Raw genomic sequence first — 26,330 nt, 5'->3', positions numbered from 1 at the left:
GATTTACTCTTATTGAAGTGGAGAACGCAAAATGCTTTCTGCTCAGGAGTCGCCATCTCCTCTCAGACTGAAGAGAGCCATCTTCTGGTGACATTCAGAAACTCTATGACCCCCTCTTTCATTTGGTATGTGATTGGTTCCTAGGCACCTCACGGTTGTAAAAATATGGCACTTTAAAATCGGATGAATCTTTTTGAATCACCCTGTATATTAGTCTTAAAAATACAGTAACAAAAACAGCTTGTTTAATTCTAAGGAATAAAGAAAGGTTAGAAAATAGTCATGTAAAGTGAGTATTTTTGGTACATAGAACACAAATGTTATAAGTGGATCTCTCAGTTTGGGCATTTTGGGGAAAAAAAGATGTTTTGCAAATTCAAGTATGATTACACTTAAAAAAATGCCACAGACAAACCATTTTCATTTCTCCAATAAGCCTTTCACATGGTTCTTTTTAAAAAACTCAACTGAAACCACTCTGTCAAAAGGTTCTATAGGGAATCATTCTGTGGTATCACTCCAAATAACCTTTTAGGCAGCCTTGTTCTCAAGATAAAAAATCTCTGGACAATTTTCATTGTGTGTCAGAGGTGTATCTCTTGTTCCATGCCTGGCATGTCAAACTAGGGACCTTCAGGGCCAAAGTGCTGCAGAGATTAACATTTACTCTCATCTAACACTCTGACTTCAGTTCATGACATCCTTGCTAATTAGCAGATGAACTAAATCAGGTGCGTTTAATGAGGCAGTGTGCTGAAGTTTGCAGAGTTTTGGCCTGTGAGAACAGGAGCCTGACACATGTTCTGTGCTCTGTTGAAGCTTGTGAGGTGTAATAATTGTGCCGTATTCCAGTGGAAAACAATAAATCAAGAATTCAATCCACGGATCTGGTCAACACACCTGTCTTCAGTTTGTGTCAGAACCAGATAGCATCAATGCTGTTAGCACGGTATACCCCTGTTTGTTGTTGAAGCTGTTTAAATGAGTCAGTGGAAGCGCATCATACATTTGCATTAAATCATTTTTAAAAATGTCACCAAAGTGATCTAGCTCAAGTAGGAAATATGTAAATGAGGTCAAATCTGATCCTCAATCAATACACTTACTCATGGAGGATTGCTACACATGACCCCAGGTGAGCAGGAGAGTGTTGTCATCACAAGTGTGAAGCGCAAACACTTGAACTAGGACACGCAGAGTAAATATTTGCATCAGCGTTCGTGCTCAGTTCATGTTTTGCAAGCCAGTGCAGCATCTCAGTGAGGTTTTCTCCTGCGTTACTGCTCAGACTCTTCTGAACGAAGGCACAGGCTTTTTCACCTGCAGTGGACAAAGACTGTGCAAGTAGCCTCATTTTAACAATATAATAGTCAAAACAGCAAACTAAAACTTTCAGTGTTATCAGTATTGGAGAAAGTACAAGTTCAGGAATTGTAAGGGTCAAATTGAAGGGAAGCTGCCATGTTTTGTCAGATGTGCTTTAGATTAGTAGTCAGATTTCTGCTTTGCAACCAGCCAATAAACTCACGGAATAAGAAGCCACTTTAGTGGAAAATATGTAAATTCTTTGTCAAGCACAGAGTTTCAGCTTAACTCATAAAGTTTGTTGCCAACCAAACAACGCAGTGTATTATGGGTATTCCCTATCCGCTAGGGTATATTGGTTGTATGCTACTTACTGCAGTGCATTGTGGGATTGTTTGAGTGCACTGAATCTTCTGCACTATGTTTTCGGACACCACTACAAAATGGTTCACGCCACGATAGTGCACTAGGGTGCGGTTTCATACACAGTCGCGCTGTAACGTTAGTTTAAGTTTCACAGCGGGCCAGACTGCAAGGTATGTCGCTCTCCTTTGGCAATAAATAAATGTCATAATGAAATATCCGCATTATAGAAGCCCCGTAGTATGATACCAATATCAAGACTGAAGGATGAAGTTGGCTTCCTTAATCGCCAGTTTCTCATTTTAATTTTCCATTCCACCTTAAATGGTGCAGCAGGCGCCAGTACTGTAAGCGCACACTATTCCTTGTAAATTTTCCCATTTATGTCATATAAACCACTTCCTTGTCATTTATCAAATATACATCTGAGACACTGTCATTAATCCCTGTTTCCATAAAAATGTGTCAACCATCTAAACTGAGTTTGGACATCAAATAATAATATGTAAATAGTGACAGTCCCACCGGCGCAGCATGAAAATGTCAGATAGGGAAACATGGGAATATGAATGGGGTGGGGAAAATTTTCACTGCCAGTTAAAGTATATTTTGTCACATTTTAACATCATATTTAACACTCGTAGAAATACTGAACAATGGATTAGCACCAAAACACTATATGTTTAGTATAATCTATGATTAAGTATAGCAATATTTACAACGTCAGCTAAGTTACCTTCATACCACTACCTAACTTTACTAGGCTTCTTTTCTGTGGTAACCTCATTCATTGCACATATTGTTTAAACAAATAAAAAAAATAGAAAGGAAACATACACATAAGTTTTCTTTTTTTTTAGTGAAATACACACTATATAAGCAATTAATAAGCATTTGGTTTAGTGGGACATGATGATCAGTTGGTGGGGCATTGCCCCACTTATTGACCCTGTAATGCTGGGTTTGTTTTAATAGCCAGAGTCTCTGAGACTCTAAACATAATATGTGTATAATTTCCTGTAGAAGACTTCTGGAACATTACCCAGTCAAAATCATGTTTTTAGCGCTATTTATGGGGTCTGCATAAACATAATATGAGGGTTAGGAACTGAAGCAAATAGAATATCCTTCACACTGATGCAGTTAAACAGCTTTTATGCTGGAAACAGTTTCTATGCTCCCCACAGTGACCAAATGCTTTTTGTGAGTGCTGCTCATGTGAGGAGAACCCTGCTGAGGGTGAACCCATGTAAAGCTGCAGGCCCTGACAACATTCCTAGGCATGTGCTCAAGGAATGTGCCCACCAGCTAGCTGCTGTCTTCATGGTAATCTTTAACATCTCCCTGGAGCAGGCTACTGTCCCGACATGCTTCAAATCAGCCACCATCATCCCAGTGCCAAAGTCCTCTGCCACCAGCCATAACGACTAGTGCCCAGTTGTGCTAACCCCGAGTCATGAAGTGCTTTGAGTGGCTGGTTATGTCACACATTAAGCAATCCATTCCATCAACACTGGCCCCCCACCAGTGTGCCTACAGGCAAAACCACACCACTGAGGACACCGTATCCACTTCCATCCACCTGGACTTATCACATTCTAGACTTCAGACACTCAGGATCCAGAACAGATTATCCCACTCCATCATTTTGAACACCAGAGCCCCCCAGGGCTGTGTACTGAGTCCTCTGCTGTACACGCTGCTCACTCAGGACTGCACTGCCGAATATTAGAGCAATCACATCATCAAGTTTGCTGATGACAGAAAAGTTGTAGGGCTCATTTCCAACAATGAGGCAGCTTGAGTGCTAGTGCGAAGATAACAATCTCTCTCTGAGTGTGACCAAGACAAAAGAGATGAATGTAGACTTCACAAGGTCACAGACACAGATAGTCAGACTCCTGATAGATCTTTAAACATTCTCAATGAACTACTACCTCAGCCATATTACACATTTTATCTACTGCGCTTTAACTTCCACACCCAGACACTTTACTGTCAAACTTCAACCTGGACCAACACATGGTCTGTTTTCTCTGTTTGCCTGTGCTCAATGGTTGTATAGTTGCAGTTTGTGAGTTCAGACCATGCTTTCAACATGGTGGTGGTAGTATGAGAGAAGATGGATTAAGGGAGGGGGGAGAACTCTGAAACATTGACTGGAGTTCTGAGCAGCTTCTGCCTGTAGCTAGAAGGCCAGACCCCCATATCCTCCATAGCTTTAGTAGGACTGATGTAGGACTGAGGAACAGGGAGGAGACTGGGTGGTGGTGGGGATTGCAAACCCATCGTCATGAGAACATGAGAATGTAAATTGTAAATTTGTAGGCTGTTAGATTGGAAGAAAGAGGGGTTTCAGGCATGTTCCTGCCCCAAACTTCAGTTATACCATAACTACCTTTATTGTATATTTAAAGAGGAATTTTCTTTTACTGTCTGTCTGCACTGTTGTCTGCTGCTGTTCTGTGTTAAATGTAACACCATGTCCTGGAGGACCTACAGTTTGTTCCTTTCTCAGAACATCTGCACTCTGCAAAAAGAGTTCTTTGGCTTGTAACAGTAGTGAAACACTTTTTGGTGCTATACAGAACCTTTTTAAAAAGGTTCTATATAGAACCATCTACAGCACATTCTCTGTCAATCTTGAAGAACGCTTTCAGGATGCAAAGAACCATGCAAAGGGTTCTTTGAGTGTTCATGGTTCTATATAGAACCATTTCCTTTACTAAAGAACACTTGAAGATCATTTTTAAGAATGTATGAGAAGAAAGAATGGAAATAAAGCTCACTTTGACTGTCTTTTGGTCTGATGATATTAACCTTTGAAGTAGAGTGATGTAAAGTGTTTATTTCCAGTTCAACAGATGTTTAGCATCACACATATGAAAATCCTTACTTTGTGTAGTGGTGCAGTTTTTTTTTTTTTACGGTAAGACACTTATGATTCCACCAACAACACTTTAGGAACAGTATATTTCTGCTGTTTTGTTAAAAACACTCTCATGTGACCAAAAGATTTTTTATTAGAAACTAAGTAACATAAAATCTCACTTTGTAGCCATTTTACAACGATTAAGCAGGAAATAAATGGGTCAGACATTTAAGCTAGGAGAATTTGCGGTTAATTAGTAAGCTTACCCTCCCATCCCTCACTGTGGTCAACCAGCTAAACCTGTTTTATTATCGCTTTGATCAATGCCCCCCACCCCCAACCCTTTCTTACAACTGTACTTCAAGCTGTTTCTCTTGGCAGTCATTCATGGCTGAGGTGTACAGTTCTAGGGAAAAAAAAACTTTTGTTGATATACAACCCCATTTCCAAACGTACAAAAACACAATATTTGTTGTTTTACCCTTTAAACGTCATTGTTTTTTGTAAATATATGCTCACTCCAACTTTTTTCCTGCAATATTTTTCAAGGTAGTTGGGACGGGAGCATGTTTACCACTGTGTTACATCACCATTTCCTTTTAACTAGCACTTAATAACTGTTCAGACACTGAAAACACAAACTGATCCAGTTTGAAAAGTGGATTTTTTTTTTTGCCACTGTGTTACACGTCTTCAACTGTGCAACCACATGGGGCCTTTGTTGTTATATTTTGAGCCTAATAAGACACAATTTTAAATGAGAGACAGTTCTGGACTACAGGCAGGTCAATCTAGCATGACAAACACTGGATTTTGAACTTTATGCTGGTAACAATCTGGATGGTCCTTTACTTCTTTGGCCCAGAGAACACAACATCCATCATTTCCATAAATAATCTTTAATGTTGACTCGTCAGACCATAATACACATTTACACTGAGCATCAGTCCATTTTAGATGAGCTCATGTCCAGAGAAGCCTGTACTATTTATGGATGTTGTTGACATATGACTTCCACTGTGCATAGTACAGACTTAATTTGCATTTGTGGATGCAGCAATAGGTTTTCAAAGAATTCTCGAGCCCATGTGGTGACATCCATCACAGAAACATGCTGTCTAAGGGGTCGAAGTTCATGGGCGTTCAGTTATGCTTTTCGGCCTTGCCCTTCACACTCAGAGGTTTCTCTAAATTCTCAGTAGAGGGTGAAATACCTAAAATCCTTGCAACTGCTCACTGAGGAATAGTTTTTAAACTGCCAGATTTTTTCCTGATGTGTTTTTGGCAAAGTGCCAAGCCTCAACTCATCCTTGCTCATAAAGAACTTTCCTTTAATTCTCCTTTTATGTCCATGCATGATTGTATCATCTTTTTTAGAGGCAGCAATTTCAAAACGAGCGTATATTTACAAAAAACAATGAAGGTGATAAGATAAAATGCTGCATATCTTGTCGTTGTACTGTTTTATTCAAATATAATGCAAAGTAGATTTATAAATCACTGCTTTCTGTTATTACATTTTATCTGCCGTCACCACTTTTGTTTGTAGAACCTTTACATTGAATTTCTTCACACAGGTTCTTTACACTTACACACCTCATGTACTAAAATCCATCCACTGACAGATTCTTTAAGGAACCAGTTCCTGCACAGGTAATTGCCCTGCTCAAACACATCTGACTCGATTCTGCAGTTCATTTCCAGGTTTAGCAGGCATATTTGAGCAGGGAAATTAGCAAACTGTGCTGGACTCCAGTCCTTAGTTCCCCCACTCTGTTCTAAGGCATCGCTCTAAAGAACCTTTTGTGTACTTTATATTAAACAGTGTAGCCCTGACACACCAGCGATTGTGAAAACCTTTGCATGTTTGCTTCTAGTCCACCTTAAATCTGTCACAACCCCCTGCTTGGAAAAATGAACAGTATAGCTATGAATATGGTTGGTTCTTTCAAGTTTATTGGGACCACCAGCTACAACCACCTCAACACTGCATAAAAGATATTTTGGAAAGTGATTATCTTAAATCTTGTCAATATATGTCATATTTCATATTATAAAATATTAAGAATATGATAGCTTATTTAAAGCATTATATCTCAAAACAAGCAAAATAGAACAGGACAATATGTAAAAAAATGATGTTAAAAATGTAAATAAATGTAGAAATAAGTAAAAAAAAATCACACAGTGTTCTTACAACAGTCTTATAATGGGAAATATATAAATTATTGACTAGATTTAAGATGTTTTCATTTGCCAAGATATATTTTTTTGCAGTAACATTTCAAACATTGTTGAGAAATCCTGGCAGAGACTGATCTTTCAGGCATCTCAAAACTCAAGGGGAATGTTTCTATAATAATAATAAGAATTATTATTATTATTATTATTATTATTATTATTATTAACTATTCACATAGCATCTTTTACACTAGCTGCAGCATTCTTAACAAGTTGCAGTTGGTCCATTGTGGTTTTCGGTCATTCAAAAACAGTGCGTTGCAGTATTCTAGGCATGAAAAGACAAATGCATGGGTCAGTTTCTTAGCATCATGGAGCATGAGGAAAGGCCTGACTCGTGCTATGTTTCTTAAATGAAAAAAGCTGTTTTTGTAATTTGCTAAATGTCATTTATAAGACAGTGTTGAATTAAAGATTCTAACTTATTCTAACAAATATCTAACCTACCTGATTTCTGTTTTCTCTTCATTTAGTTTAAAAAAACATTTTTTATCACTGTAATCATGTTTGATAGAAACATGTCTTCTTCCTTTCAGATATGTTTCAAACTACTTCATTATATTTCCTGAGAGGCCAACCCAGTTTATAAGGCATCTTATGAAAATATTATGATCAACTGTATCAAATGCAACATTCAAATCTAAAAGATGCAAGAACTGAAGCCACATGGATTAAACCTAGTCTTGGACTAATGGTAAATCAACAGTCGCAATTCTTCTTATGCTAAAGTTTAGGCTTAAGATGGGTCTGGGTAACTGGGTCTAGTCCATCCTGAACCATCTCTACTTAGCATCCTCAGTACCCAGTCTGTTTTCCATCACTAACGCTTGCAAAGTGTTAAATAAAAATGAATTAATGTGTGACATTGTGGCCCCTAGTTCACCACCAATGAGCTGGTAAATTCCTCTACAATAAACCATTTCACATCAAACCACTCAGAATGACTGAATGACTTTTCAATGACTTTAACTATGCAGAGATTTTGAAAAATTGGCAGAATTCCCCTTGCAATCATAACCATGGCAAGCTTATCCCTTTTATTGCTTTACTTTTGTTTACTGATTAAAATATTTTGTCAACATTGTGCTGTAGCTTTTCTTCTGATCAATTTCCACCAGACAGACAGCTTTAAAGATGCACTCATTGAACCAGAAATGTTTCGTATAATTAAGACAGTGTTGCAGTGTTGACTTTTTGTAATATCCTTGATAATTTTCCAACATTGCACAACAAAGTAACAGCTAACAGCAGCGTCTTGGAGGGGCAAACACTGGAGAAGGGAGCGGAAGCTTTAGCAGTGGGGCATGTTTAGCCCTGGGCATGTTCTGGGCCCAAGGCCAGGTTCTGTTGACAGTATAGCCTGAAGGGTTTACATGTCACCTTTTTTAAACTTGTGCTCATTGGTTTTGTGTAGGAAAGCGTGAAAGAAATTAGGTGTCCAGACATTTATTTAACTGCAGGAGTATTTTAGGAATTCTATCTAACTGTAACTGAAAATATGTGCAATATGTGCTCCGAAATATGTGCCGACATGTAACATGCACTATGACATAGTATGTACAGCTTCAAAAGACACCAAAGGACCACTTTAAAGACAAAAATGAAGCCTGAGAAAAAAATCAGACTTACCTTGGGAAATCCCCTCTAACGGTGTAATTTAGCTCATGATGGCTCTGAATATGAACCCAAAAAAGAATTTACACATTCAGACTCAACAAGGAAGCTGGCACTTCTGTATGTCCGTGATGAGTGTAGTAAAAGATAATGGTTTAAGGCTTATTATTGACTGCGGTAAAATCATTGCCTCTTCTTGCTTCCTGGTGTATGCAAAAGTTTGTGCACCCTTTGCCGTATTATCTATTTTAATGATTTTTTAAATAAAAAAGGAAATAAGTGAGTAAGTGTGCAGTTACCTTATATTTGATTCAATTAAAAAATAGAAAAAATAATAAAACAGTAATTGGCAAGTGCAAAAGTTTAGACACCCTACTAAGTCAGTAATAACACTCCTTTGCCTAATGCTTTCTGTTCTTTTAGGAGTTTTCACCACTCTTCCTTACATAACGCATAAATTTGCTGATATTTAGTTATATTTAGAGATTTGCTTATAATCTATTCTTTCATCTACCTGTGTAATGTTTCCTGTGCCACTGGCTGACACACAACCCCAAAGCTTAACAGGTTCACCCCCATGCCTAACAGTTGGCAAGGTGTTCTGCTCATCAAATGCTGCTCCTTTTTTCTAAACATATCTTTGGTGATTTTCCATTTCCATTTTTCCCCCTTCAGTCCAAGTACTTGTTTCCAAAATGCCTCTGGCTGGTCTACATGTTGTTTTGCTTACTGCAGATGTTGACTTTTGTGGCAAGGTTACAGGTAAGGTTTCCTTCTGATGGAGATTATGTAGAACAGTAGAGCAGTGCACTACTGTATTTCATATTTTAAAAAACTAGTGATCAAATCCTGAAGCAAAAATGGATCATTGCAGTATATTAATTTTATATTTATACATTTAACAACTTGGTTTTAATGGTAAAAAAAATATTTTAATAAATAAAAAAGGAAACAGTGAATAAATAAAGGAAAACATTTAACAAAATATCTTAATGCCTTCTGGTTTCTCACTTACAGTATTTCAATCTACACTGTGTAAGTGTAACAAAATACCAACACTTATTAATATGAGAAGTGATTCCAGACTTTAATATAGTATATATATGGAATATTTTACACTGGCTTTCAGACATGGCTCAGTCAATCAGGTTTTAGGAGTGAATGTATGCATTTTATATTCTCATATATATTCTCTACTGACGAAGTGGAAAAATGAAGTGGATATTCACAAAAGGGCCTTTAGGGTGTAAAAGGGTTTCATTTAAAAAATAAAAGTATTTCAAATTTAACTTTTTGGATGGCATTTAACCTAAAACTGTGGAATTATACTTGTAGGCAGCCTGCCAAATGGCCTTTAACAGTCGTCAGATCATGCCAAGTGGTGATCATCCTGAAGTGATCCCAGATCATGACGTCTGTGTAAACATGGCTGGTTTACGGATGTTTAACTTTAAGATGCAGTTCTTTAAAAAGGGCTGGGAGTGAAGAATCCTCACTGATGAAATCTTGTGCACCTCATGATTCACTCTAAAATAAATGAAGAATTTTGAGCGTTTTGCAATGAAAACAAAAGCAGCATTAGGCAAATACTCTCACGGGTTAAAGATGACATGCCCAAACGGTTTGAGAGTATTACTCATAACATTGTGCAGATTTTAGTCCTGGGATGAAATTTAACCCTTCATTTCTGCTTTTCAGTCATGCCGTCCTGGCTGACCACAGTCTTCACTACATTTATTTGACACATGATATGTGATTTTGTCTTTGTGCCAAAACTGCTGCAAAAATAAAACAGAAAAAAAAACCTTTTAGAGACCATAAATGAAAAATAACAGCATTTTCAGAACTGCACATAAATTCAAATATGACATATTACCTTCTATTTTACTAAAATGGATTAACAACTGAATGCTATAAATTAAACATGATTCTGTGCTTAGTGACTACATCGTAATACCCTGTCTTCCTTCAAGAACTGCTCTTTCCTTCTATTGCATAGTCTTTTCACTGTTTGACTGCATAAACAGTTCTGCATCCTCTAGCCTTTCATTAAAGGTCAGTTTCTGACCCCAAAACTACTCTTGGTTGGAAAAAAAGTGAAAAAATGGGAATGGACAAAACTGGGGTATATATTTCACTATATAAAGATGTGGTAAAAATATGACTCCTAACACCCGTGCAAGACCTAGTAGACACCAAAACTGTCCCCATCAGATAAACAGCACTGAAAGCTTTTATCTTTGAGAGAGAGGAGAAAATCAAGCTGCTTCAGATCTAAAAACATCCACAGGTGTTTCTGTCCATCCTTCCACTGTGAGAAGACAACTCAGCACTGTGGGTCTGAAAGGATGTGTAGCTATTAAGAAGCCTTCACTGAGAAAAGGACACAGTCAGAACAATGGACTGACCATGCCAGAGTCCACACCTCAAAAACATTGAATGTGGTTAGGATTACTTGGATTCTCAATACTCAAAAATGCTCAGAATATATTTAGTTATTGAGAATTTAACAGACAAAATTCTCACTAACTAAATAAACTTTGTGTATTTTAATGAGTATTTAGTGTGTCCGCTCTTTACATTTATTTCAGCATCCATTCTTTTTAGGAGATTTGCCTTTTTTAAAGAAATCTGCAGGGATGTTTTTCCAACCCTCCAAATATCAGTCTTAGAAGCTGATTGAACTTTTTGTTTTTCACGATCCAAGTGACGCCCCCCCCCCTCCCCCGAACACACACACACGTGGAGGTGTGGAAAAATATTTGTGCAGATTTCTTTGAAACTGCATTTAAGGTGGCACTGAATTTAAGGTAGAATTTCATTTAAGGTTGCAGTGAATTTAAGGTCTCAGTGAATTTAAGGTGGAACTGCATTTAAAATATAGAAGTGTATTTAAGGTGGCAGTGAATTTAAAGTGGTAGTGTATTTAAGGTAGCACTGAATTTAAGGTGGCATTTGATTTAAGGTAGCAGTTTAAGGTAGCACCTAGCAACACATTACTTGCCGCCTAGGATACTGTAGCAACCGCATAGCAACATTTTAGCAACACTTTAACAACCATCAACAGTCTTCCCCCATTTTAATGTTTTAACTGAATTAGCTTTCTTTTTCAAACCCACTTAAAGTTTGTTCACACATTTTCCCTTTCTAGTTAGTTGTTGAGAATTATATTTATTAAATTGGTGTTTTCTGCTTTTTTATCTGACACTGAAAAATGAATAACTTGTACTTAATGGCTGTTTTGACTAGAAATATTATAAATGGAGGGTGTCTTATGACCATTATAAACTGTTGAAGATGTTTGAATTGTTGAAGACTCTATAAAGGACTGAAGCTGCTGTGAAGGCAAAAAGCAGCCTGTTCATTGCTGTTGCATTAATACTTCACCCTCTGTTTTCATCATATTTAGCAAATATGACAGACATCTGTGAGAAATACTCAGGCATCAGTTACGTAGTATCTATCCTGATGTCGTTTCCAGCTCTTCTGTTGCCTGGGCCACTAAAACTGCTAACTCATATTCACCACCACAGCATTACAGAATTAACCTCTCACTGACACTCCTCAAATGCTCAAGTGCAGTTGTGCCTCAGAATTCCCTCAAGGGAAAAAAAGCTGTTGAGGAAATGAAGTGGTGTTCATCCAGGTTATCCCGAAGCTGCTTCTTGCAAAAAAGTCAATGTTAAATATTAGCACATGCAAATGATTGTAAACACCATGACATTTTTTTAGAGATCTTCTTCTCGAGGCCAAATTCATCTAGGATTCCTCAAACATTCAAAATGCCCAAAAGTATCTAGACAAGCTGTACCTGACCTCAGGTAATGTTCTAATATCTAGAGTGAAGCCTTTCCAGAAAACGTCGAGGCTGTTACTGCAGTAAAAGGAGGACAAACTCCCTTTTAATACCCTTAATTTTAAAAGAAACATTGGATGAACAGGTGTCTACAAACATTTGGACATCTAGTGTATTTTCTTTGGGATGGATGAGTAGTAGCGTTGTTCCAAATAAGTGATGAGTTCTTTATTAAGGAGGTTCATGTGTAGATTATAAAAGACAATCCAGAAACTCTAAACAAATAACATTCCAATTGTAGTGCTGTATACACTATTGAAAATAAAAGTTCCTTAATCATTCTTGGCTTGAGTTCATAGACTTTTTATTGGTATACACAGGGCTGTCCAAAGGTTTGGTCTGCAGGCCAAACTAGTCCTGTGAGTCAAGTCAAGTCAAGTCAAAGTTTATTTATATAGCACTTTTACAACAGGCATTGTCACAAATCAGACAAGCCAGTGGGTAAGGAAAGTGGACAGTGGCAAGGAAAAACTCCCTAAAAGCAAGAGGAAGAAACATTGAGAGGAACCAAGACTCAAAAAGGAGACCCATCCTCCTCTGGTCGACGCCAGATAGCAAACAATAACCCCACTGTCTCACCCAGTGAGAGAACAACAATTATTATGTACTGCGACTTAGTAAATACTTATTTTTCTTTTTTAGGCACTATGCTAGATTTGAGGATTTGGAGACCTCTCTGGCGGAAATGTGTAACTGCATGCAACGTGTGGAAGAGCATTCTGTAACGTCGGCTGTGCTTCATCAGCATATTGTTGATTTTGCATTTGAGACCTAAACATCGAGCTGGACCTTCTTTCTGAGGCTGTGCGTGTGATGTTAATATGTACAGACATGCAATGTGATCCTGAAAACAAAATCTGACCCAACACCTCTGACTTTTACATTTATTCAGCAGCACACGCCCACCATACTTTAGCATGTCTTTTTTCTCCTGATTCAATAATGCTACTTGTTTCAATTTTAAACAATCTTACATTGTGCAATTACATATTTTAGTAAAGCATAAAGCAGTATTATGTATTAAATACATGTTTAGAAACTGAAACCTACCACTCTATTTGTATATTGTTTTGTTTTTTGGCACTTATGAGAATGGCCCTTTGGTCCCTCAACAACAAAATGTTTGGGTACCCCTGGTAGGGAATCTTTACATACTGTAAAACTCTTCACTGGCAATCCATCACCACTTGAATAAATATTTGCAGGGTTACAGATAGATTGAGGGTGATCCCTTTTCATTATACAGCATAGAGCAATGCAGAATCTTTCCGTAGAGACATTTAGAGACAATATTGACTTCACTTTAAGAATGTTTAGGTATGTAAATGAAAATGTCATCACTGGTCACATTTAAAGGTGAGTTCCAAATTAAAGTGCACTTGGAAATGCTTATTATTGTTTAATGAGGTAGTAATAAGCAGCTAATTGCAGACCTTTGGCTTGATAAGGCTTAATAAATGCATTACATTGCTCCCATACTGAAGTGTTTCCATTATTCTAGTCTTCTTGTCTTCTCATCATGCTGTCAAGAGTATATATGTGAAAATATGCTTGCATCTTTCTCATTTTTTCTTTTTTATTCATTCTACTTCTTTTGGAAAGCACTTAAATGGCACAACGCTAAGAAAGACTCTTCTTTCCCATTATTTTATGCAGTTATTAAATACACCTGATAACACTGATGGAGTGTTCCTGAATAAGCTATTAGACTGAGACTGTAGCATACTGCAGCTCACACTACACTCCCACCAACGAACACTGACACATTCCGTATGCAGATAGGCACACGTGCCTCAGGGCTGTTCCCTTGATAAGCCGCTTCATTTGCTCCTTGAGGTCATTCAGCAAACTCTAGAGGGACACCTTAGTCACTCTTCAAGCTCTAGAGTTCCTCAGTGTGCTGCAACATCCGAACTTAGGCAGGTTTTAGCACCTTACTGGGTGGAGAAGCTCTCAGCTCAGGAACTACAGGTGACAGAGTCACTGCATGCTGTGACCTCCCTGTGCTGCAGTCTAATCTACAGTTCACTCTATAACCTGCTCTCCATCTCAACACTGCAGCGGCTCACAGCAACCTGCCTCGTCCTCCACTGAGTAAGTATACAGATCATTCAGACCAGATCACTGATGATATATATATATATATATTTCAAATAATGTTTTATTGATTTTTTAAGTAAGTTATACATCCTCTACAGAGAACACACTTAGATGTCATTTTTTCTGCAAACACTGGTGCACATTCTATTTTCTTTGTATTTAATGAGTTTTAAACGTTACAAAAAATAAAGCATAAAATACAAAATGTTTTTTCCCAGTATCTTAAATTCAGCAAATAAACAATAATTTTGCATTAAACACATTGTTTAAACCTAATATTCTTGGCAGAACATGTGTTTTTGCCAGTAAAGGTACTGTACAACAGTACTACAGTAAAAGGTAACAAGAATGTCTTGTTTATTTTTTTAAAAAGTGGTTGATTTCCTGTGAGCTAGCTAGAAAAACAAAGTTGTCTCCAGATGTCTCCTTGATGACCCCACCCATGCAAATAACACTGGGCTTCTTCGAGGAAACGTTTGGAAATGGTTGAAAGAAGACATTGACATGCATAAAATCACTGCTTATGATATTAAGGTTATTTGCATTTATTGTAATTTTAGTGTTTTTCTTTGCAAATACACATTCACTGCCCAGATAAACAGGGTTTTAATTCTAATTTCCGCAAATGCCTAAAACTGTTGCATAGATTGTATAATGCTAATTAGTAGGACTTATAAATAAAAATGATGAAATCTTAGACGTGTCCCGAATGATGTAGAAGATCCTGTAACATCTGAAAGCTGTAGAACACTGATGATAAAGTTATCAAATTAACATCCAGAACACTTATAGGTAACACTTTATTTGGAGTGGTCATTTGTAGATGATTAATAAACTCTTAACAGGTTATCAGTAACACATTAACAACACATCAGTGAATTAGCAGTAGTGAAGCATCTGAAAACACTGAAGTAAATATCTGGAAGATGTTCTGTTGATACATTACTTACATTAAGTAGATGTATTGCTAATATTTTACTTCCATTATGCAAAACCTAACCTTACCCAACCTTACCAAAACCTAATCTTACCCAACATTACCAAAACGTAACCCTAACTCTGGCCCTAATCCTAACCCTAACCTTAACCTTAACCCAAAACATAACCCAGCCCTGGCCCTAATCCTAACCTTAACCTCAACCCAAAACCTAATCCAAACCCTTATATGTTTTTGACATGTTACCGAAAGTCTACTGAGTGTTAGTTTCACCCACAGGGACCATTTAAAATAAAGTGTCACCCACTTATTTATATTTGAAATGTAGCAATCAAATATAAAGGACGATATTGCATCAAGAAATTACTGTAAGTAGATGATTTCAGTATATTGTTTATCATTTAAGAAATTCTTTGTGTCCTCTGAAAACTTGTGCCTTGCTTGTACTATCTCAGTATATATTAGTTATGTATAGGCTGTTATTGAATGAGAAATGATTGCATATATACATATATTTCAGTGAAAATACATTAACACATCCTCTGCAGACCAACATTTTACTGCATAATTGTTGTTTATTTGCTGAATTTAACATATTGGGGGAAAATATAACATAAACTGTGGCCTGTGCAGGATTACAGCTAATTTTATGTTTGATATTTTATTTTTTATTGTTTTATTCTCAGCAAATAAATACAAATTATGCACTAAAATGTATAGAAACAGTAATACGACTGAAGATGTTAAACTTTTGCATATATATATATATATAAAACTGCAGTATAGTAAAAATGTCATTCAACGCCAGTCTGCTTCACAAAAGGAAAGATATTTGTTAAAAGGCTAATCTCCTTTGTCGGACTATTTACTCTGCCACTGAAGGGTGAAGAGTATGCAAAGTGTTGTGCAGAGGACGCCAAATCGCTACTGATCATCAAGGAAGGAAAACAGTAAACTTGAGTGCAACCTCCAAGAGGATCCAAAGCAAATTCTACAGTAAGTTGAAGACTTTAATCTGATGAGGTGGCACGATTCAGCATAGATAAAACAATAAGGCCTTCAGGGGAAGATTACACACTCACGGACATTCAGATTACTATCACATTTAAACAGTAAGGAAACGTTTCAGCAGAAGAGTTTAACTGTGTTTGTCTTGTTTCAGCCAATCAAGAAAACTATGACACTTTTCCAAGGCAGTGGCTAGAATTCATTCCTGGTTAGGCAGTAAAACTGCTTACAGCAGGAAAAACAACGAAAGCACATCAGGACACCTGCAAACTGTTGCTTTAGGCTCTGTTTTGGGTGCAATGAATGCCCACATCTGACAATATAGCAAAAACAGTCAAAAATGTACTTTATATGACCATTTTGCAACCTTTTCTTATCCCTAGAACTAAACAGGCTGTTTTGTTACTGTGCCTTTAAGACTGATATGTAGATGAGCTCTGTTCTAATTGGCTGCCCTGTACTGTGCATCATTCAAAAAATAAATTGCTATAGGCCAAATGGGCGGATATATGTAAATACTTTGGATTTCTATGACATCACTAAGGCTTTGTTTCACATTACAAGCCTCATTGCTCAAATCCGATTTTTTGCTCAAATCCGATCTCTCTGACATGATGGTTCACACTCGTTTTGGTAAGTGATTCAAATCTGTGAACCGGCATCCTGAAATGACCTGCATGCGCACATCATCATCAGTAACAATACGTGAACCAATCACGTGTGTCATGAACAGCAAACAAACTAATGTGCAGAACGAGGCTTCGCTGCAAAGATAATTAACTCTAAACAGCTCTTAGCGGCTCATACTAGAGCAAGAAAAGCAAAATGGATGAGATGTGTTGCTTTTCTACCGTTTACAGGCATTAACCCTTCAAAGTTCTGCTCAGCCTTTTGGTAGAGCACATTTTGAGTCACTATATATGCCACAAAGTGCCATCTCGACCGTTTGGTTGATGTGAATATTTTAAAAAATTGTGGGCTCAAAAAAAAAACAGGTTTTATTATTGCCCCAAACAAATAAAAAATACAAAATATAAAGTTCCATTGCCTTTTTGTTGGTGAGGACATTAAAGGGTTAAGGTCTGTTTGCAGCTGCTGCTATGGTAACACTGAACACTGACAGTGGAAAAACTGCACTCGAATTCTGATCTGAGTGTTTACATTAAGGTCGCATGGCCACGAATTGGATACATCTAGGACCACATATGAAAGTTGCTCAGGTCTGATTTGAAAAGATCAGATTTGTGCATCCACACAGCCCTGAAAACATCAGATCTGAGTCACATTAGGCCAAAAAATCTGTTTTGTACCACTTCAACCCGGTAATGTGAACGTAGCCTTTTACATGTGGTCCTAGATCTGATATGTATCCGATTCGTGGCCATGCGACCTTAATGTGAACACTCAGATCAGAATTCATGTGCTTTTTTTCCACTGCGCGTGTGCCATCATTCAGCATTACCATGGCAGCAGCGCTGAACAGACATTAAAGCCTGTAAACGGTGGAAAAGCAACATATCTCACCTTTTTCGCCCTTGTCTCATTCTAATAATGAAGAGCTGAGAGCTGTTCAGAGTTACCTATCTTCGCAGCGAAGCCGCGTTCTGCACATTAGTTTGTTTACTGTTCATGACACACATGATTCACACGCGGGTCATTTCAGGACGCCGGTTTGTTCACATAAATGACAGATTTTAATCACTTAGCTAAACGAGTGTGAACCATTATGTCAGTGAGATGGGATTAAAGCAAAAATCTGATTTAAGCAATGAAGCTTGTACTGTGAACGTAGCCAAAGTGGCTCACGTCGGATTTGAAAAGATCGCATTTGTGTGTCCACACAGCTCTGAAAACATCAGATCTGAGTCACATTAGGCCAACAAATCTGATTTGTGCCACTTCAACCTAGTAATGTGAACATAGCCTAAAACAATGATTTCAAAACAAGCTTAGTTTTCATATATACATTCATATATAGTCTCCATACTCCAAAAAAAAAAATTTTTCTTTATGTGTCCTTTAACTTTTCCAATGTTTTCACAAATGTGACCTCACACCAATCACAAAAGTTCAAAACTGTATGATAAGTTGGGTTTGAAAAAGGTCTTGGAAAGGAAGTGTGAATAGGGCAGTCATTTCCCACGAGAGAAACTGCGTCTGTTGATGAATGGAAACGTCTCCCCAATGCCATGTTAAACAGTCCCACCTTCAGCTACAAACACTTTACACTGCAACACTATGCCAAAAGAAACTGTAACTCCTGAGCGAGGCTTAAACGCAGACGCGCTCTTTCTTTTTGCTGCCGATGTTTGCGCCGATAACTGTTTCCTATTATTTATTGTGCACGTCAGATTATCAAAGGTTCCTCTAAGCCTCTCCATCTGGTGGCAAACACTCTGAAACCGTCAAGAGGGAAACCTCGTACGTAAGAGGCCACTGTATACACGCTTGAGGACATCAACTTTAGAAGTGCAGTTGATCCTAAACTACAGGACCCAAAGTTAAAAGTAGCTTAGCTTGTTTATTTTCTTTGCTGCTTTATTAACTACACACATTAAAAATAAGATGGTTCTTCAAGGGTTCTTTAGTAAAGAAAATAGATCTATATAGAACATGATGCATGATAAAACATTCTTTGCATGGTGAAATGGTTCTTAAGATTGATGGAGAATGTGCTGTAGACGGTTCTATATAAAACCTTTTTTGCAAATGGGTTCTATAAAGTACCAAAATGGGTTCTTCTAGTGTAACAAGCCTGATGGAAAGATGGCAACAACGGAAAGAACCTTTTTTGGTTCTATATAGAACCATCTACAGCACATTCTCCATCAATCTGAAGAACACTTTCATGATGCACCAAAAAGGTTCTTATATTGTAAGAAGCCTGACTTCACAACAATGGAAAGAACCTTTTTTGGTGCTATATGGAACCCTTTTCAAAAAGGTTCTATATAGAACCATCTACAGCACATTCTCCATCAATATGAAGAACACTTTCACGAAGCAAAGAACCCTTTAATCATGGAAAGGTTTCTTTGAATGTTTATGGTTCTTTAAAGAACCATTTTCTTTACTAAAGAACTCTTGAAGAACAATCTTTTTTAAGTGTGTACCCTTAATTAAAAGTGTTTATTCACCAAGTAACCTGTAGAAGAGTCACTTGTGTAGGCTGATCAGCATTAAAAATATTTGATTAAAATGCACCAATAATGATAAATATGATAATAATTAAGAAGAAAAAGGAAGGACTATTAATAACTGTTATGACAACAACCAATCATAGTAGTACAGTCAATGACTCCATGACGGATTGCTGCATCTTTCTGTTTGTCATTACTGACTATAACTAAAGAAAACAACTATCCATTTTGGCTTTAATTAGAGTATTAACATGTAATTGACAGCAGTAAAATAATTGATAACAACAGATCTTTTGCCACTCCATTATCCTGCGAACTCCAAGTTATCCTACATCATTTAAAAAGGGAGAGGAACATGTCCCCCCATAACCCCCTAAATTTGCAGCAGTGCTTGTTTTGACAGCAATATTCACTCACACTGTACCAGAATTTAACATTCAGTTTATTATAACTGCAACTTATCATGCAAAGCCCTGCCCACTAACTGCTCACTCACAAGGTGCAGGTCTTAAAAGCAATAATGCTGTCAAGAAGCTCCAGACAAAACAGAAAATGAAACTTCACTGAAAAAGCAATAGCACCAAAACATTCTACAGGTGTGTTACTTTACTCGAGCTAAGAAAACAGTTAATGAAACAATAACATGGACTGCATTTGCATATTGTGGCCGCATGACAGCATATTTTTCGCTGGGTAAAAAAGAATGAGAAAGCTTGCAAAGGACCCAAGGTCAACATCGCATCTGTTTACTGGAAAATTCAATAAAAACATCCAATCAGCTTGCTTGGAAAAGCGCAAGCAGGAAAAACTCCCTCTTGTGGACATATGTGCATGTTCAATAGCCAGAACAACCTGAAAAACATGCTTCATTGCATTATTTGAGCCAAACGCTACAAACTATTTATGCAGTTTTTGTCTGATTTTACCAGTGATTTCAAATATGTGTTTGAAGCATTAATGCTGCTTTCAGTTTTGAGTTTATCGGTCTCTCCTCCTTTAGTGAAATATGAGTCTGGTCTTGTATGACTGGAAATAACTGCCTGGAGGTGTTGCAAAGATGGCCGCTAAGTGAACAGACTTTCCCGTAAGGTCTTTGGTTTAGGCTTCTGGGCCAATTTCATACATAACATGTGAGGGCATCCAATTGCGTCTCGAGTGATCTGATCAGCAAGAGGTTTCGCTTTTGTTGACACTTGCAATTTCCATGGGTCTCAAAAGCATCTCCAGTTATGATCAGATTTTGCGTCTGGAGGAGAGTATGCATATCACACATGTACGCTACATGTCGTGTATTTACTACATCAGTCTCTCTCTGCGTTTGTTGCAGTACAAAAACTGTAAAAAGTCATTGTTGATGTACACACAGTCTGTTACAATTGTTGGATTGCTAGTGCGACAAATGAGTGAGAAAAAAAAAATGTGCAGCTCTTTTGGTCACATTTTGGACTTTTAATGCACTTGGCCTTTAGACTAAAATCCTTTGAGTGATGCTATACCTTAACTATGCTTATTTTATTAAAATAAACATTTGTCACTACTAAGACATTGACCAAATGTTTCAGTAATGACTGTTTCGACAGTGACAATTTTAGCTAATTTTGAGCAGAACTCAAAAACAGTGACAGTTCTTAATGTCAAGCACTGATTTTCAGACTTTGGGACACATTTACTTCAAATCAATGAGATCTAACTGCTCACTATGTGGCCATGAGGGGCAGGGATGCAGTCTCACTTACTTCTATAAAACACAGGGGCATGGCTAAAATAAGGCTCCGCCCATGGACTAAAACATGTTTTGACATGAAAACCTAAGAAAGTTTTTTATTTAAAAATTAAACTCATGTTAAATCTACATCTTTAAAAGAAATCACAAAATATCTTTAAAAAAACTAAAACTGTAAACGTTATTCTCACAAGTATAAATTTAGGGGTTAGGGTTTAGGAAATAGGGTTTATCGGAAATATCCTATAAATGATAACTTTGTGTATATTTAGCTTATTACTCTATTATCTCTATTAATGTCTTGGGTTTAAATTGATCATAACATAATCTTTGCAAGTATCTAAGCTGAAATATCTGAATACTTGTTTTTTTTAAATAGTTCATAGTATGGGGCCGCAGTTTGAACTAATTTTGGTCCATACACTTTATCTATAAAGTAAAATATGGTAAAGTACCAGCTGAGCTGGTGAGTCAGTAAGAAATAAACATAACTAAACAAAGATGTGAAAAGTTAAAGGTTTCAGCCGATACAATTTTGATCAAACAGATGCTGTATTAGGATATCACTCAACTCACTGATGTGTGACACCCTCACATTGTTCCACTAAAAGTTCTATTGATTTTTTTGCAGTTGATAATGTAAAGTGGAAATGTGTGGCAGAAAAGGTGTATAGCTTGTATATAATATAAAAGGTTGTCAGTGTTCAGTGTTTTATTCTGAAGGCATCTTCATTCTGTAGTGCAAATTTAATTTCACTTGATATTTTTAAGATCTCAAGCTCCATTCAGCTACAAAATATAGCCGAAAAAAATTATTGAAATAACACTGTTAAGTCCATACGAAGTTCACCAACAAAGTCATCTGTCATCTGTTTTTGCCCTCAGGTGACAGACATAATAAATGGCACGAAACAAAATACTCCCGTTACCAGTCTTTGCTTTATGTTTGGATTACTGCTTCTCTACCTTTACGTGTATCAGGGCAATGCGGGAGAGATGTTTTTATTGTGCTTCACTTACGGTTGAATTAACCCCTTTTTGTTGGGATTTTTTTTTTTCTCATTACATCATTTTGACATAATTTGAAAATCCCAGCTGCCATTTATATTGTGTTGAAATTTTGGATCAATAAAAGAAATTACTTCAAAAAAAAAAATTGGCTCCACTGTCTCTCATTCAAAGTTAAAATGTTTATTTGGATGGTCCCCTATATATGATCTACAGATACTTGTTATTTTAATTTTCTGGTGATATTCAGTTGAGTATCAGCAACATTAAGGTTAGGGTTAGGTCTAGGAGCAGGTGTTGGTTTTGCCTTGCGGTTAGGGTTAATAGAACCTTTTACACACAACTTCGTTTGGTGTCATTTAATAGATATTTAGTTGAATGTTAGTTAATATCTGAAGGTTCTGTAAGGCTTGAAAAGGTTCTTCACATGCACGTCTCTTCTTCAGACATGTTTTAGGGATCAAAAAGTGGTTCTTCTATCGCTCAAAAACCCTTTGTGGTGCCTTTTTTATATAAAGTGTATGTCATGACTATTTGTGCATTGACCATTTGAACTACCTTCCAGGTCAGGAGAGGAGCCAGTCATGAGCAGCTCTGACAGGCATCTGTACATGGAGATCCCAGGATTCTCCCACAGCCATGTTACTCCATGGGCTGCTGATGAACCTGCCAAGATGTTCCCTGCCTTTCCCAGCATGCCAGACTACCTCTCCCGCTTTGACATGGTGCTGGCCGAGGACACGGCCTGGCTTGTGAGAAAGACAGAGATTTCCATGCCCCTCACAAGAGACGAAGAGGTGACCCACTGCAAGGAGGCCGGACAGTGCCCAGTGATTGACAGTGCGGGACGGGGTCTGTTTCCAGGGCTGACTGGACAGGTGGATGTGGAGGACAAGTGTCTGGAGCAGGTGCAGACTCTAGTGTTGGAAGAAGTGCTGAAGGACATTGAGACAGCATGCAAACTGCTCAACATCACTCCAGGTAGGCTGGCCGGTCAGGAGGGAAACCGTGCCCAAATGTCCAAAATGTGGATCGTCCTTCAATTTGAATCCCCAGAATGTCCTTTAGTCTTAGGATACATCTGGTCATTCTATAGCAGTAAGAACTGTAACTGTAGTAAAACAGCGCCTACTGACCGAGTAAACCAGCAAATTCTTGTTTGCTAATTTTGAAGTCTTTGGAACTGCAGTTTAGGTAGTGCAGTGGTACTTAAACCTCACTATGTGTATTACTGTGAAATGAGAGATCAAGTACAGGCCCTGTGTCGTGTTTCAAGGTGCTGTTAGTGTCAGGCAGGAAGGGCTGTTGACCTCACCCTGTGCAAATGTTTCTTGTTGACTGTCATTCTTGGAGTGGCTGCCATCTCCCTGTTGGCTAGCTATGGCATTTTAGGTTAAAGAAAAGCTTACCGCAGGTAAAATGGGGTATTCTTCTGCCCTTTTTAATGCCTTACAGTATAAAGTAGAAAACTCTGCTAACACCTAGGGTGCAAAAGTCAGATATAACTTTTCATTTATTTAATTTCCAGGCAAAAAATAAAAACATTTTTGTACGTTCAAATAAGAAGGATAATAAACGCATAATAGGAAAATAACAATTCCCAGTCATTTGGTGATGGATTAGGGCTCCACCACCTGTACTACTATTAGGTCTCACTCTTGCACCCACACTCAGTTCAAATCCAGAAGCCATGCTCTTAAAGACATGGCCTTTCCTGTGTATAGGGACCTCAGGGAACAAAGAGACCGCCCAGTCAGTGGATGGAGTGTTTCCTGTGCACCTATCCTAAGAATAAGTTACTCAGTGCTTAAGCATGTGTTAAGAAGTCGCTGTGTAGCCTTTAAATGAGTGTTACAAAAGCCACATAGTAGAAAACATATTCTAGTTAAGCATGGTGCCCATTTAGAGATCACAGAGCAGCTGATTTGTGTTCTGTCTTCAGACCCTGCAGACTGGAGTTCAGGGCATGTTCAAAAGTGGTTACTCTGGACCGAACACCTGTACAGGCTCCCGCCGGTGGGACGGGCCTTCCAAGACCTCCGTGGCGGTGACCTGTGCATGATGAGCGAGGACGATTTCAGGCAGCGAGCCTCACAGTGCGGGGATGTACTGCATGCCCACCTAGACATTTGGAAATCAGGTAAAGTGGTGCTTTTTTTTGTTTTGATCAAAGTCTGTCCATTCTCTTTTCACATTTTTGGCTATTACTTCAAAAGTGAACCTACAGAACCATAATTTAAATTAGATGTAATGGAAATCCTTTTTTTCCTTTAGCTGCCTGGATGAAAGAGCGCTGTTCCCCTGAAAACAACAGTTTTCTTGGTAAGGTTCTTCTCAGCTAATCTTGCCGGAGTCATGCTTGGTGCACATTATAAAACACTGTGGTCAGGAAACTCACATGCTGTTGCCTTTATTGGGTTCAGGAACAGATGAAGTATGTGGCGAAGCAGACTCATCCTGCACCGCACAGCCCATCCACCTGTGGCAGTTTCTCCGGGAGCTGCTCCTCAAACCCCACAACTATGGACGCTGCATCCGCTGGCTCAACAAAGAGAAGGGTGAGGTTCTCCTGGAGTTCTCTCTAATTGATATGTTGGCATGTGAGAGTGCACTGTACACAAATGTACTGACTTAGATTTCTTTTCAGTGGTGGTGATAGTAATCAGGGCTTACAATGTCTACAACACAAATATATTTACTATTCAAAATGACAAGTAAATCTACATATCTACATATATATATATATATGTGTGTGTATATATATATGTATATATATATATATATATATATATATATATATATATATATATATATATATATATATACACCGATCAGGCATAACATTATGACCACCTCCTTGTTTCTATGCTCATTGTCCATCTTAGCAGCTCCACTTACTATATAGGTGCACTTAGTATTCCTTCATTATGGCTGGATATTTTTGGTTGGTGGACTATTCTCGGTCCAGCAGTGACACTGAGGTGTTTAAAAACTCCAGCAGCACTGCTGTGTCTGATCCACTCGTACCAGCGCAACACACACTAACACACCACCACTACATCAGTGTTACTGCAGTGCTGAGAATGATCCACCACCCAAATAGTACCTGCTCTGTGAGGGTCCATGGGGGTCCTGACCACTGCAGAACAGGATAAAAGGGGGCTAACAAAGTATGCAGAGAAACAGATGGACTACAGTCTGTAATTGTAGAACTACAAAGTGCACCTATATAGAAAGTGGAGCTGATAAAATGGACAATGAGCGTAGAAACAAGGACATAATATTATGTATGATTGGTGTATATATGTATGTATAAATATATATATATATACACACACACACACAATGTTTCAAGTATTTGTAACCATTCTGTGAGGGAGCTTTTAGAGGCATTAATCTCTTTAGTCATCTGGTTCTCATCAACACCACCATGAACAGTTCAGAAATTCTAGTAAGTATTTATTTATATAGCACGTTTTAACCCAAAGTGCTGTACAAAAGGGATATATTTAAAACACATGTAAAAGGCACCATAAGGTATATAACAAAACAACATCCAGTACAATCAAATCCAGAGGTAGACCGGTCCACAGTGCAGCAAGAGCAAAGCCCTGGTCGCCTTTCAGTTTCAGCTGAGACCATGGCACAGCTAGTAGCAACTGATCTGATGACCTCAAAGAGCTGGAGAAGGGAAAGGGTTGGAGCAGATCTCATACATAAGACAGCACAGATCCATTTAGTGACTCGAAAACAAATAAAAGAACTTTGAATTGGATCCTGTAGCATACAGGAGGCCAGTGCAGGGATGCAGTGTATGCCAGCAACAACATTTATACAGCACAATTAACATAACGAATTTCAAGATAAACTTACGAAACCTGATCTGGCCTTTCTTTTTAAGCATTTTACAGGGTGAACTTGAGTGACAGCTTCATTATTTAATAGCCTGGAGGTTAGATTCTGTTTTTGTTTCTTTATTTACAGGTATCTTCAAAATTGAAGACTCAGCTCATGTGGCCAAACTGTGGGGGATCAGGAAAAACCGTCCGGCAATGAACTACGATAAACTGAGCCGCTCCATTCGGCAGTACTACAAGAAGGGCATCATTAAAAAACCAGACGTGTCTCAGCGACTGGTCTATCAGTTTGTTAATCCAGTATGA

General features: G+C 37.9%; 1 protein-coding gene across 1 annotated transcript; it reads left to right on the top strand.

The window, feature by feature from the left end:
- The first annotated feature begins 14,144 nt into the window (after window positions 1–14,144).
- On the top strand, window positions 14,145–26,330 carry LOC118822700 (SAM pointed domain-containing Ets transcription factor-like). The gene is made up of 7 exons (XM_036591917.1): window positions 14,145–14,345; window positions 16,171–16,284; window positions 22,733–23,148; window positions 24,110–24,307; window positions 24,442–24,489; window positions 24,591–24,725; window positions 26,152–26,330. The coding sequence occupies exons 3-7, from the start codon at window positions 22,752–22,754 to the stop codon at window positions 26,328–26,330; spliced, it is 957 nt and encodes a 318-aa protein (XP_036447810.1). The 5' UTR covers window positions 14,145–14,345; window positions 16,171–16,284; window positions 22,733–22,751.

This window comes from Colossoma macropomum, unplaced genomic scaffold (assembly GCF_904425465.1).
Source record: "Colossoma macropomum unplaced genomic scaffold, Colossoma_macropomum, whole genome shotgun sequence".
In the NCBI taxonomy this organism is placed as follows: domain Eukaryota; kingdom Metazoa; phylum Chordata; class Actinopteri; order Characiformes; family Serrasalmidae; genus Colossoma; species Colossoma macropomum.
The sequence above is the reverse complement of the archived record's forward strand: the minus strand, read 5'-3'. Positions and strand labels throughout refer to the sequence as shown.